General features: G+C 39.3%; 1 protein-coding gene across 1 annotated transcript in view; it reads left to right on the top strand.

The window, feature by feature from the left end:
• GPC4 (glypican 4) overlaps positions 1-15,182 on the top strand; it is a 113,528-nt gene that overhangs the window by 86,194 nt on the left and 12,152 nt on the right. The window contains exon 3 of the mRNA XM_054471389.2: positions 3,750-4,141. Within this exon, the coding sequence (XP_054327364.1) occupies positions 3,750-4,141 (392 nt within the window). The remainder of the gene's footprint in view (positions 1-3,749; positions 4,142-15,182) is intronic.

Genomic DNA, 15,182 nt, shown 5'->3' with positions numbered 1-15,182 from the left:
TCCCCTGATTTTTGTCTGGTTGACTCTCACAGTTTAAATATATGAATATTTAGGAACTTTTTGTATGTAATGAGGGATTAACAATTTTATAGATGTTTAAAAAAATCTCTGGTATTCTCATAAAACCATATGTGGAGAGTGGCAGTGTATGGTAAAGGTGAATTGGATGGGGGAAATTTGTCTTACCAGAAATTTTCATTATGGTCTGATTGTGCAGGAAGAAGGTTAAGATGCATGGCAAAACACCATGTGCTTTGATTTGAGCCCATAAGAGCCACTCCGTACATACTTGTCAAATTGCATATCCATTTGGAGAAATTATGATGTTTTAACTCGTTATATCAGTTTTATAGAATTTCTCAAGCATTTATTAACCACATGCTCACCCAAATGGTCTTTATATTTGCAACTTGTATAGCCACATTGAAGAGTCTTTTAAAATGTGAAGGAAAGAAAATAAATTTTCTGAATGATGAAATGAATTAGGATTTAGTATGTATATAGCACCAAGCTAGGCTCTTAAAGTACATGCTAGCATAAACACACACACACACACACACACACACACGCACACACACACAAAGTACATGCTAGCATAAACACACACACACACACACACACACACACACACACAGACACACACACTCTTTCCTAGACAGAATGTGAGTCATGGAAACCAAAGTATGGTCCATGGTGGGTGTTGGACAGGGGCATGTCAGTTTCAAATCGGTCTCCTCTTCATTAGGCCATTTCTCTTATACTCCAAAGTAGCTATGTTATATATGGCTGCATCCACCCATAAGCTCTTGACCTGAATGAGGAACTCCAAGATAGATAATATTTTACTTTTTCCGTAAAGTGTTCAGTGATTTAGTGTTTGTTTGACTTGCAGCACTTTGTCAAAAGGCTAAACTTTGACATTTATTAGAAGTTTTAAATTAAAAGTAAGCTTGAAATGTCACACCACACCTCACCCCACCCCTAAAAACCAACATGACTCTAGGTGACGTTCCTTAAAAATGCAAGTGAGTTTTGAGAATTACTTACTAAATGAGTCTGAAAGCACAAGTCAAATAATTCTGAATGTCCAATTTCTGCTGCTATGTGCCAATTTTATGAGCAATATAATAAAAATTCAATATAAGGCAGGACCTGTGGTTGCTGTTGGAATCCACTCTTTTTGGTCATGAAATATTAATAGCGCTGGATTGACACACAAGGCTTGCATATTGTTCTCAATGGTGACAAAGCTTTATTTTTCCAATATGTGATAGCTATGTGTGCAACACACTGGTCATGTAATAACGCAACCCACGTGTGCCTTTTATGCCCTCCATGAGCAATCACCACTTGGCAAGGATGCTAGCAAAATTCAAGCATGATGTGGGACATGGACCAGATGACATTTAAGGTCCCTTCTCAACTTTGAACTCTAGAAAAGTACTGCATGCATTTAATCATCTATGTTAACACTCAGTTGAGAGAGTTCCACACAAGAAAATTTGTCCCCAAGACAATAAAAAAGTCATTCCTAGGAATGCAATAAATTTATTTAAAAACACAATTCATTGGAAAGACATTTTCTCTTAATTAAAACATTAATGCTTGTCCTGACTGCTTCACACTCAACACAGCCCCTGAGTTGTTGGTGATTGCAACTGATAGGTGAAATGGGAGAAGTTTCAGCAGCTAGAGCAGTTGTTTTCAAACTTTAGGGTATATCAGAATCACAGATAGCTGAAAATTTTGGCCTGTCCACCAAGCCATTTGGCCTGTGGACAAGTCAGTTGCCTAGCTGGTGCTGAGAGTGCCCATAGTAGAAATGGAATGATGCCCAGCAAAAGGGACCCTCCAGGGTTTCTGATTCAGTAAGTCTGGGGTGGGGCCGAGAATTTGCATTTATAGCAAGTGCCCAGGTGATGCTGATCCTGCTGGTCCCAGGCCCACACTTTGAGAACCACTCAGGGGATTTTGGAGAAAATAAAAGGCCATCCCAGGTAGCTGATTGGTATGCTTCTTATATTGTTCACCTAACTCTTTGTGCAGTTTCTGCCCTCTTACTTTCAGGGAGAGAGCTTTGGTAAAAATGTCAGGCTGCACACTTGTAATGGGGATGAGTTGACCTGCCTATTTGTTTACTGTGCAGAGGAAGTCCGTTTCCCTTTCTTTCTCCGAAGAAAGCCCAGTAAATAAAAGGCAAGCAATAGTAGGGAAAAGAACTAGATAAAAGGAAAAGGAGAGAAGCAAAGAAAAAAAAACACAAGCCATACCTACAATGTTTGAAAAGCTGGAACCAGGGAGGACTGTGGACTTCATCCTCAGGCCTCAAGGAATAACTAAGTGATGAGTTAGGGGCTGAGAGACATAGGTGTAGAATCTCTTGGCATGTCAGGAAAGTCACACACATACATCTCCCTGCAAAAGTATTCAGTTGCCTCAGTCCAGGTTTTGAAAAGCTATTTGGAATTAGTGGCCAGTCTCTGAGTTGCCCACCCAGTGTGAGAAGAGAACAGTTTTGTAGAACTATTGCATTTTGATAAGCTCACCAATGTTCTGGCTTTGAAGTAGGTGTCATATTTTCTTTTCTGTTCCGTATTTACTCAGAGGCAGTTTCTTATTTGATGTGGTCCTTATATTTTGCTTTGGTATTTGTTATATTTCCTGCTTATAAACTTGATATCATGAGGTGTTTATTTTTATACCAGGCAAGAGATTCTTTAAGAATGATTAATGTTACAGATACACTGTTGGCTTGTTTTTTCATTGAAGTTCCTGAGGAAAGCTTCAGAAGAAAACTAGTTTGCCATTTGTGGTTAAGAGATTAAAATCTCTAACAGTTAAGCTTTGGCTGTATGGTGGCCAAAAAGTAAATCGGAAATAACCAGGTATTCTCATTTACATTTTTCAGTTTTTTTCATGTTGTCTCATAAATATACTATATTTATTATTAAGTCCATTATGCATGTGCTCTCTCTCTCTCTCTCTCACACACACACACACTCACACACACACACTATCAGAAGGAACATTGAAAAGAGTCTCATGATGTTATTGTATAAATCCTTTAGAAACCCAGGATCAAGCTGGATACTCCCAATTTGTACTGCTGTCACAGAGAAACACCCAGGAACTTATTTTCAGAAAACTTATGTGCTTGCTTGTAGGGGTGTTTGATTATATTTTTTGGCCTCAAGCATTTTCCAGGCAGCTATAGTGCATGATCATATAGATAAGTGAAAAGGAGAAATGAAAAAAAAATTCACGCCCAAGTAAAATAACAACTTTTGAAAACACCTGTCCTGCTCTTAGGTTACAATTAGAAGGCATGGTTAACTTTGGCTTGAATTCTCAAGTAAAAAGTTGAGGGAAATCTCATGTTTTAGACTTAATGTGCACATTTTTTCCAGTTTTTCTTTATCTACCTATGACAGAGAGAGAGAAAGTGAGAGAGAGAATGAGAGAATGTGTGTATTGTACTGACTCCTGAGAAGTTGTTGGTTTAAATTTTCATTTTTTTCCTCTCTCAGACACCTATGTAAGTGACTTTGTGACACAGGTTTCCTTTCATTGGCAAATGATCTGAGATGCCACATTCCCCAAAAGAAATTCACCCTATATACAAACATGTTTTCCAATTTAATTGTGTTTTTTTTTCCAGTTTTCAAATTTACTGGAAAAGCAGTTATTTAAACACTGAAAACTCTTTCGTTTTTCCTTTTTTTTTTTTTTTTTTTTGGTGTTGGTTTTAGAATTCTTCAAAGAACTACTTGAAAATGCAGAGAAATCCCTGAATGATATGTTTGTGAAGACATATGGCCATTTATACATGCAAAATTCTGAGCTATTTAAAGATCTCTTCGTAGAGTTGAAACGTTACTACGTGGTGGGAAATGTGAACCTGGAAGAAATGCTAAATGACTTCTGGGCTCGCCTCCTGGAGCGGATGTTCCGCCTGGTGAATTCCCAGTACCACTTTACAGATGAGTATCTGGAATGTGTGAGCAAGTATACGGAGCAGCTGAAGCCCTTCGGAGATGTCCCTCGCAAATTGAAGCTCCAGGTTACTCGTGCTTTTGTAGCAGCCCGTACTTTTGCTCAAGGCTTAGCGGTTGCGGGAGATGTCGTGAGCAAGGTCTCCGTGGTAAGCACTCTTTGTCTTCTCTGTTTTGTTTTTGTTTTGTTTTGTTTCATGTTAAAAGAACGTTTGGGAAAGGTAGAAAAATAAATCACCAGAATTCTGTTGGCTCAGTAGCAGCCTTTTCTTCCTCTCTTACCTCTTCTCTCCTACACACTGTCCTTACACATGTACATTTTAGAGTTACTAAACAATACTGTGATCAGAATCTTCACCTATCATTATTATTGTGAGGTTTTTTTTGTAGCTATTCTTAGAAGGGGGAATATATGTTTACTCAGGAATCTTAATTTTAAAAGTGGGTTAATACTGCCATACCCATTTTAGCTCTTATTCTACTTCCTTTCTACACAAACAAACATACACACACAGGCTCCACATTTGGTTGTTTTGTGTGACTGTGAGCCTACTAGTCATAGTCTAGGAAAGCATTTAATCTCTGTGAGCATATGTTTCCTTGTTAGAAGGTGTACTCAGAGCTCTTTGGAAGACAGGTTTCTACAACAATTAGTGTGGACTACACTGCTGTTGACTCATGACTTTGTAGAATTACCAATACAGAAAGTGAAATTGTAATACGTGATCAGGAGCTGATGAAATGAACCTGTTTCCTCATTGGGAAAGTCAGCGAATTGGACTAGATAGACTCTGTTCTTTTTTTTTGGGAGGTGGGGACAGGGTCTTGCTCTGCTGCCCAGGCCAGAGTGCAGTGGCAGGATCTCGGCTCACTTGCAACCTCCACCTCTGGGGCTCAAGCAGTTCTTCTGCCTCCGCCTCCCTAGTAGCTGGGATTACAGGCATGTGCCAGCACGCCTGGCTAATTTTTTGTATTTGTAGTAGAGATGGGGTTTCACCATGTTGGCCAGGCTGGTCTCGAATTCCTGGCTTCAAGTGATCCGCCTGTCTTGGCCTCTCAGAGTGCTGGGATTACAGGTGAGAGCCACCACGCCTGGCCGATAGACTCTGTTCTTGAGCAGGATAATGCTTTAGGGGCCTCCTTGAGCAGAAGCACAGTGGGTGAGACCGTGCAACTGTGCCTTTATCTCCCAGTTCCACCAGAGGATCTTTGCTTTCTTTGACTTCACACAGTAGGGATCTGAGCAAGATTTCAAGGGGAAAGGGCTCCACTGCTCCTTCACTGCCACTCCCCTCCCCCAAATGAAATCTGAAAACTTCTTGAAGACCCTACCACCTCTACCTTTCCATAAGTCAATACCAGGGAAGAAACATAAATATACTGGGGCAAAGTGATCTTTGCAAGGCTGATCTTAGTGCTGTGAACTTTAGGCCTTCAAAGGGAAAGCCAAATTGTAGGCCATTGCTAAAAAGCCTGGATGCACAACAACAGCAGATTCTGCCAAGGCCATTTGGTTGTTTTGAGGACTGGAAGAATGGACAGCATAAAAACTGGACAGCACTACAAACATGAAAATAGACACCTGATTGCCTCTCACAGTTTATCTACAGTTAGGGTGACCATATAATTTTTTGTCCAAACAGGACATTTACTGTCTAAATCAGAGGTGCTTATTAACAAATTATTCACAGACAACAGGTGTCACTTTTTTTTTTTTTGACAGTCTCACTCTGTCACCCAGGCTTGAGTGCAGTGGCGAGATCTCCGCTCACTGCAACCTCCACTTCCCAGGCTCAGACGACAACAGGTGTCACTATTTTTTTTTTTTTTTTTTTTTTTTGGTCTCTCGCTCTGTCACGCGCTTGAGTGCAGTGGCGAGATCTCTGCTCACTGCAACCTCCACCTCCCAGGCTCAGACAATTCTCCTGCCTCAGCCTCCCTAGTAGCTGGGATTACAGGCATGTGCCACCACACTCAGCTAATTTTTGTATTTTTAGTAGAGATAGGGTTTCACCATGTTGGCCAGGCTGGTCTTGAACTCAAGACCTCAGGTGATCTGACTGCCTCTGCCTCCCAAAGTGCTGAGATTATAGGCATGAGCCACCGTGCTGGCCAGGTGTCACTAATTGTTAATAAGCAACCAGGATTGTCGTGGACTGGCCAGGATACACGGGTCACTCTAGTTGGAGAGAAAACTTATATTTGCCAGAGTGAAGATAAAGATTCTAAAGAATGGTTTATTATGAAAAATAGGTGCTCATGGGATTTTTCATATTAGAATTGGTTGATAATAAGGATTAGTTGATTGATTGCATTCATTATGTTGTTTGTTCTCTCTCTCATCTCCAGGCTATAAACTGTCAGGAAACAATTCTTTCTAGTATGTTTTTGTTCACTCCTTCTTTGATATTTTCATCGTAAATTGCAAATATTTATTGGGGCATATGAGGGTGGAGTTGAGGGTAAGTGGGGAGATGATTGTTATAATTAAAGGAATAATATCTGATTCTTGAACTTCTGCCAACCCCAGCAACCATTATTAATCTTGGACATACTTTTGTCAGAGTCCCTAAAACAGTGCACAGTGAATCAGATCAAAGTTATTTGCATTGTGGTACACCCAGCACATTCGCCCTCCTTCAGCAATTCCTCATGTTCATCCTCCACTGAAAGGGCAGAAAGACACTGCCGTGTGATTTGAACATCTGTGCATGCATGTGCATGTGCGTGTACACTTGTGCCAAAGAGAAAGAGAGTCAAGAGCCCTTTGCTAATTTGAAAAGTACTTTCTTTATGTTAACCCTCTTCCCTTCCTTTGAGTTTCAGTGTTGATTCTTGGAGAAAAAGGGCCAGACAGCAGACTCAAGCCTGCCTTGGTGTTAGCCTCACTTTGCAAGGTTGGAGCTATTTTAGAGAACTGAACCTACAAACATGGATGGGGAAGGTAGCCAAATTGAGAAGTTTAGAGACAATTGATTGCAGGTTAGAGGATTGAAGGCTAGAAAAGTCTTGCCTTTGTTTTGCGTCTCCCTGCCTCCCAGGTTACAGGGAAGTAAGCAGTTGTGCCTTCCCTGTGTTGCATTCTTCTGGACATCGTTCTCAGAATTAACTGTGGGAAACCAAGAAGCTTGACTTTGATATTTAAAATTCAGACACCCTTACTTATGCAACAAAGGTATGTGACCCAATGTGAAATAGTCACAATCACTTTTTCTTTCTCCTTTCTTTTTTAAAAGAGGCAGGATCTCGCTCTTTCACCCAGGCTGGAGCGCAGTGAGTGGCACAATCATAGCTCACTGAAGCCTCGATCTCCTGGGCTCCAGCAATCCTCCTGCCTCAGCCTCCTGAGCGAGTAGCTGGGACCACAGGCATGCACCATCATGCCTGGGTAATTTTTGGGTTTTTGTTGTTGTTGTTGGTTGTTTGTTTTTTGTAGAGACAGAGTCGCGCTATGTTGCTCAGGCTGGTCTTGAACTCCTGGCCTCAAGCGATCCTCCCACCTCAGCTTCCCAAAGCACTGGGATTACAGGCATAATCACTTTCTGATGTTGCTTTTGGTATGAATTTTTCTTAATAGAAAGAAAAAGATTCCCTGTCTACCTTAGTATTGTTAAATTGAGAAATTTAATTTTTTTTTTCTTTTTGAGACAGAGTTTTGCTCTTGCTGCCCAGGCTGGAGTGCAATGGCGCAATCTCGACTCACTGCAACCTCCATCTCCCAGGTTCAAGCAATTCTCCTGCCTCAGCCTCCCAAGTAGCTGGGATTACAGGCATGCGCCCATACTTGACTAATTTTGTATTTTTAGTAGAGATGGGGTTTCTCCATGTTGGTCAGGCTAGTCTTGAACTCCCAACCTCAGGTGATTCGCCCACCTCGGCCTCCCAAAGTGCTGGAATTATAGGCATGAGCCACCACATCTGGCCTTGAGAAATTTACTTTCTAAATATAACCCTAACAATTTTTGTTTTTAGACTTGAGCTCTATTCTATAGTCATTGTATTCTCATGTCAGCCTAAGAGAGAATTGTGTAGTTGTGTGGGAAGACAGTGAATAGGAGCAATATGGCTGAATTTACATAGAGTAAAACATAACTTGCCAGTTGTTTAGCTGAAAATAAAGTTTTGTGGCTACTTTAAGTATTGTGGTCACAACTGGGAATGCCTAAAAAAGACAATGTTTTTGCTTCACAACTGAGCTTCTAAATTTAAGGGCTGGAAATCAAACCCTTTAATTAAATTAATTATATTATCTAAATGAATAAAGCATATAGGCATCAAGTCAGTTTCTAAAGGCGCTGAAACAAGAATTCTATAAATATCTACCATCTGTGGACTGCATCTGCATATAAGCATACAAGGCATACTTGCATACCTGAGGAAATATTTATTACATTAATTTTTGGAGTATGACAGCCATTAAAAAATTTGAGATACAGTGGTATTGGAAAGACAATAAAGGATCTGGCTATCAAAAACATTTCAAAATGAACATGTTGAAAAATTCATTTGATTAATTTATAAATAAGATTCTCTACCAGTTTGGATACCCAAGTAATGTTTTTTATATATATGGGTTCCCACCTCTGCTAACCACTGCCCAAGAAGCACAGTTTGCAGGTGGATCTAGAACAACCCAAGAAATGAACGTTTCTTCTTTTGGTGCCCAATAACATTAATTGCTTTGGGCCTGAAAAAAAGATCTTTCAAAGTAAGGGATGTGTTCCCTAATTTAAGAGAGCCACCTCATCAGCCACTTTGTCTACAAAGAGGTCTGTCTTTCTTTCTTTTTTTTTTTTTTTTTTTTTTGACATAGGGTCTTGCTCTGTCACCCAGGCTGGAGTGCAGTGGCATGATCATGGCTCACTGCAGCCTCAATCTCTGGGACTGAAGCAATCCTCCTGCCTCAGCCTCCCAAATAGCTAGCACTACAGGCACATGCCACCACACCCAGCTAATTTTTTACTTTTTTGTAGAGATGGGGGTCTCGTTATGTTGCCCAGGCTGGTCTCGAATTCCTGGGCTCAAGTGATCCTCCCACCTTAGCCTCCCAAAGTGCTGGGATTACAGGCATAAGCCACTGCGCCCGGCCTACAAAGAGGTCTTTAAAGTGAAATATGAAAAGCATCATGGTCTTGTTTGCATACTTAGAGATGTTCCCACTTTCTCTTCGTGAGTGGATGTCCAGTTTACTTTTGCAGTAAAGGGGTTGCAGTTAAAAGTTGAGCAATGATTTGATTATCACAGAACCTTTGCAAGGCCATTAGCACCAGCAAGCTTAAGTTACTTCAAGAGAAAGGCACTTCATAGTTGAAGTACACTTGCCTTGCTTTTGTTTTTTCTGGGCCCAAATCTCCAGTGATTTCAGCTCACTCCGTTGAGCTTTACAATTCAAACTTCCCAAAAGCCCCTTTAATTAGTAACAGGTGGTTCAAAAATACCCTTGTACTACACATCTTGGTATTACTTATTCCATCATTGTTTGTCATGGTTCATGATACATTTCTTATTTACCTGCTTGTAGCAGCAGTTTTGCCTGGAAGGATGAAGTCTGTTGTGGTCTTTCAGAAATGCACAAGTGGTTACATGCATCATGAAAATTAATAGCTCCTATGCCAAAGAGAGTTGCATTCTCATGGTTTCAATTAACACTGACATAATGGGACTATGTCTACACCCCACCCCAAACTACAGAATCTATAATTAGAAATCAGTGCCTCACCATTGGGATGTCTAAATGACTGTCCTGCCTTGAAAACAATTTTCATTGCTCCCTCTTTATTTCTATTTGCCTTAGTTTTGCATCTCCCCACCTCCCAGGTTAAGGGGAAGTAAGCAGTTGTGCCTTCCCCATGTTGCATTCTTCTGGACATCATTCTCAGAATTAACTGTGGGAAACCAAGAAGCCTACAAGAGTACCAAACAAACTATTTTACCACTTCCCAAAATCATTATAAATATAAATTTAAAAAATAGTCAATACAAAAAGCTTTTAAGAAGCAAAGTGTAGACACATATTCAACTCTCAGTGTTCTTTTTCACTCACAATATTAAAATCTAGAATTGCAAAGAGGAAGATGGGACTCAAGCTATGGAGTGGGGAAGGGGTGAGGATGGTAGGAGTACAGGAGGTGTCAAATTGAATAAATTGAGTTTACATACTCACAAAACAAAAATAGAGCCCTTTTCAAGGGGATTGACTTATAAGTGTTAACTGAGTCTAATCATTTGAAACAAAGACAAGACACATTTCAAGTATTTATGAAGCTTCAGTTTTATCTACAACATCTCCAGAAATATTCCTGACTGAATATTTTGTTATGCTTTTTAGATTTTATTATTAGAGGAATCATTAGGAACCTCTCATCCTCCTTTCTTTGTGTATATGCATTGAATTCAAAACTGGTTAGGAAATTGTTGAAGAAACTCATCACATCCCATGGCAAGTGTGGGTTCCCTATCACTCTTACTGTAATTTTGGGAATAGTTCTGTTATTTCTATTGGGTGCTTTTGTTACCAAGCAACAGATAAAATCTAGACCTTTTCTGCTTGCTTGCTACTATTGGCTGTGCAAAAAACAAAAACAAAAAAATAGTGCAATGAATGTATGTTAGGAGGTGAAATAATCTAAAAGGAAATGCATTTCTAGCTTCAGTACAGCGTGTTGACTATCATCACTGTGTAATGTGGCTTAAGGCTCGTTCTGAATTACTGAAATGAAATCCAGGCTATGTGAAGAGTTCTGTTCCAGCATTTTTTTTTTCAGGCTGCTTGCAGTAGTTTTTAATGTGGTATTTGGAAAATGCAGGTTATTGGGTAGAAAGTCTCAATGTATATGAAGAGTCTTTGCAGAAAAGGCTTTTTATAGCAGATATGGCATGCAGATGTCATGATAAATGTATATATCCTGAGGAAGGCAGGAATGAGTATTTTTAAAAGAGTTTTAATAAGTTGAGAAGGAAATGAGGCGTCTTACCCCCCACATACACACCGACTTTTGTCATGAAACATAGATTGGCTCCTAAAATCTTAAATTTTAAGGTACCTCCTACAGTTACCTTATCATTAAGAAAGACCTCTGTCAGTCTTGAAGGATGTTATAGGCTTGGAAATTTGGTATCAGTATATTGTCATTATGGGTCAATAACTCAGATTGATTTTGATATATGAGTTAATATGGAAGTACTCAGTCCAGATGATATTCCCTTTCTATCATACCACCCCACAAAAGCAAATGAATCAAACCTAATTCTTATGTAAATAATGTAGAAATCTTTTTATTTTTATGCACATTACGTCCCGTTTTATAGTAGGAATTGATCATCTCTGCTACATTAGCTACAGTTCTTTCAAAACGTTAAAATTGGTAAAATATGTAATTGTTTTCTGGTTGGTTTTGTTCAAGTGAACTTTTTTCTCTTCACATCCAGCAGTGTTTTCTTGAGCCTTTGAATTCTTTGTGAGCAGGGACTGATGAGTAATACACATATATTCATATCATTTTTCTCACCTGGGGCACCTTGAATAGTTCTAAATACATAGCACTGGCTCAGTAAGTCATTATTGTTTTACTAAACAATGTTATCTCATCCAAGTATCTAGTGAGATATTGCTCCATGTAGAACAGTTGCATCCTAAATTACCCTCCAACATAAAAATTGATTCATTTGGTCAATAAACATTGAAAACTGAAAATTGTCACTAGAAAACATCCAGCTCCATAGTGGAGTGTACATTGTACATGGAGATGCTGTACTAGTTCTAGGAGCTCTGGCGAAAGGATTAGGCTTATGTACTGCCATCAAGGTTCCTACAGTCTGTTACTCAAAAGAAGCCATTTAGGTACATATCATGGAAGTCAAGTACACCTACTCTGGAACCAAATTGCCTAGATTCAAATCCTGGTTTGGCCATTTACTGGAAGACCTTGTGTGAGTCCCTTAATCTCTTTGGGGCTCCACTTCCTCATCTGTGAAATGAGATAATATTCATGTTGTGTGATTATTTTGAGGCTTTAATGAGTTAATACATGTAGAGTACTGAGAATAGAACCTGTAACATACTAAATACTGTGTAAATGTATCATAGAAACCAATAAAATCCAGTAAAATCTGTCAGTAGTAACTCTGCCATAGAACAGAAAAATTTTCTCTTGAATCTTGACATCAAAACCCTCATGACCACGAAACCATAAAAGCTAAATAAGCATTTTCTTTAAGAGATCGTTAAACCACTCTTTTTATTTAAAGGGGGAAGGGAGGAGTGTACAGTTTTTCTTTTCCCATTTCTTCATATGATTTTAATAAATAACTATTAAATCATTAAGAGAGGTCTGAAAAATGTGACTTTTGTAAAAAGTAGTCATAACTCCTACCCCTGCTCTTACCCCAGCCCCAAGGATTCCGGAACTTACTAATATCTAGGCTCAACCAACCCTTCTAAATAAAAGAAAAAAACATACCAAATGTTAGTCAAGAGCTGTGCCCCAAGGTAGCAATCAAATTGAACAATTTAAGTGGCACGCCATGCCATGCCATGGAGAATAAATACATAACTGAAGATTAAAGGAAGACCTTTTTGTTAATCCCTGTGTGGCATGATCTACTGCTTGGTTTTGGGTCTTACGGAATAAATCTACTTCAGCAAATAAGTTTTTGAAGACTCAAAAGAAGTAATTGATTTTGAGGGTTACCAGGGAGTAGAATGTGAGTGAACTTGAATTTCTATTCAAAATGAATAAAGCCCCAGAACAAAGTCTGACTTAGTCCACTGTTATATTTGCTTAAGGGTGAAAGATTTGCCCCTAATAGTGTGGAGAGACCATTGAGAGCTAATGAAAGAGCCCCCAGCAGTGCCTGGTATATTATCATGTGACAGTAAGTGCCACCACTGGATCCAGAAGATCTTGGACTTTCACCAGTAGCTCCACGAGAGAACTTAAATTAAAGTTGCAGATTGAACATGCCAAATCAGAAAATTTAAGATCCGAAATGCTCTAAATCTGAAACTTTTTGAATACCAACCTGATACTTAAAGAAATGCTCATTGGAACATTTCAGATTTTGGGTGTTCGGTTTAGGGATGCTCAAAAGTAAGTATAATGCAAATATTCCAAAATCCAAAAACAAACAAACAAACAAAAAAAAAACCCAAACACTTCTTGTCCCAAGCATTTTTGATAAAGGCTACTCAACATGTGCCATATACTGTGTAGCTTTTTCTTCCATGGTGGTGGCACACTTTTGGCTCTTAAAGACTCCAAAAGAGAGGCAGACATTTTGTTTACTCACTAGGGTAGTCCAGAGTCCTTGACACTCTGGGCTCACTGTTTGAGCCTGGGCACGTCGACAACGGTGGGGCCCAAAGGCCTGGGCAGTGCTAGCATTATTGCTGTTTCTTCTAGGGGGATGAGACTTTGCAGGGGAGACCTGTTTCTTTAGGTCTCGTGACTGTTTTAAAACTCTTCCCTTTATATTAGGGCCTCATCCCACCAAAATGGATTTGCTTCCCAGATTCTGAATTCCCTTCATGTGAAATAGTGCATGGTGGTCTGACTAGTGGTTATGAGACAAAAGACAGATTTTTTTTCTAACTTTGATATTTTATGTGTCCTTTCTCTTTCCATTTTTCTTATAACTTCCTCATCTCTCTTTTCAGTTCTGGTATTACTTAGTGTTTCCCTAGCATGTTATAGCTGAGTTGCCTGTGACCATTTTTAGTAGTTAATCAACAAATCATGTACAGAGCATGAGCCAGCACTTAGTCAAATAATGAAATGGAAGAGCTCTGCCAAACTCAGCATCATAATTTCCCTTAATAAAACTCCACTGTGTCCTTTAGTTTGGTCTCTTTTTAAAACTTGAGCCTCCATGAGCCTATTTTAGGGGAGGGTACTACAAGGTCTGTTGCATAAATGATTTGACTTGCAATTGAACTAAGAATACAATGAACCACTTCCTAGAGTTATTTTTTAAAAGAATGAGAAAGGACTTCTTTGAAAAAAAAAAAAAAAGTGTTTTCTGAATATAACTATTTTGGGTCTAAAATTTTTGCTCATTTCCTAAAGTCCTGTACCACTTTGGAATTGCTTTGTATTTTGTAGAACAGGTTTTGTATTCTAATATAGAAATTCTTAACTTGCCTTGTTACCTAAATTCAAATGCATTCCAGAATAATCCCTGGCACATAGTAGGTGCTCAGTAACTATTTGTTGACCCCTTAGCTTTCTACGTTTCTTCTTACGAGGGCATTGTCTCCTCTTAAGCATAATATTCAACAAATGCCACGTTCTATTCAGTTATTTTTCATTTCATAGCCACTTGCATAACTTCTACCTCTTTAAAATCTAGCCATTTTGCAGTCTCATCAATGTGGAACCCAACTAAAACTAAAGTAGGAAATAACCAGTGCCTAAGATTACAGTTTCCTGTCATCTGGCAGGGAAACGTGATACATCTGGGAAATCTTTTCATCACAAATGCTTGATAAGGTACAGTACTGGAATCCGATGTTGTGAGATGACTGTCAGCAAGTTGCTTAATCTCTTTGGCTTTGGCTTTGGTTTTCTTATCTATCAAATGTGAGAGCAACACTCAGTGATTTCTCCGGTCCCTTCCAACTCTAAGACTTCTGTGATCCTATGCTTCTCAGGCCACCTCCCCCCTCCAGTCCTGTTTGCTCCTTTATAAAAGGAGAGGGGGACATGTAGGGAAGTCTCAACAATCTGTGACTTTAAAGGAATGAACTTTTAGCTGTCCAGAAAATCTGGCTATCCAGAAAAGGCCATTCCTCCAGGGTATATTGGTTAGCCAAAATTTTACTGTACATTAATACATAGTTAGGACTAATTTAGTGCCTAGGAAAACATTTGGGAATGGTTAAAACTGTGGAAAAATGTTAATTCTTGGTAGGGTAGTGTATACAATTACCATTTTATTGTTACACGTATTCCCCCCTTTTAGGCTAGAGCCTTGTTTGGGATGAGGGGAATGGATATGCACATGCATCACGTAGGAGCCTGACTGTTTTATTTTTTCTCCTGACACCACTAATCCCCTGTTCCTGTTCCTAAGGGCACTGCTGATAAATGATATCCAAAGTAACACTCCAGAGCAGGTGAAGTGCATTGCTGGGCTGCCCTGCATCCCAGCATCTCTTCCCTGTGGTGGTATCTGCCTCCAAAAGTCTGTGTT

Source organism: Pongo pygmaeus, chromosome X, assembly GCF_028885625.2.
Source record: "Pongo pygmaeus isolate AG05252 chromosome X, NHGRI_mPonPyg2-v2.0_pri, whole genome shotgun sequence".
Lineage (NCBI taxonomy): Eukaryota > Metazoa > Chordata > Mammalia > Primates > Hominidae > Pongo > Pongo pygmaeus.
This window is presented reverse-complemented; position numbering and strand designations above follow the sequence as displayed.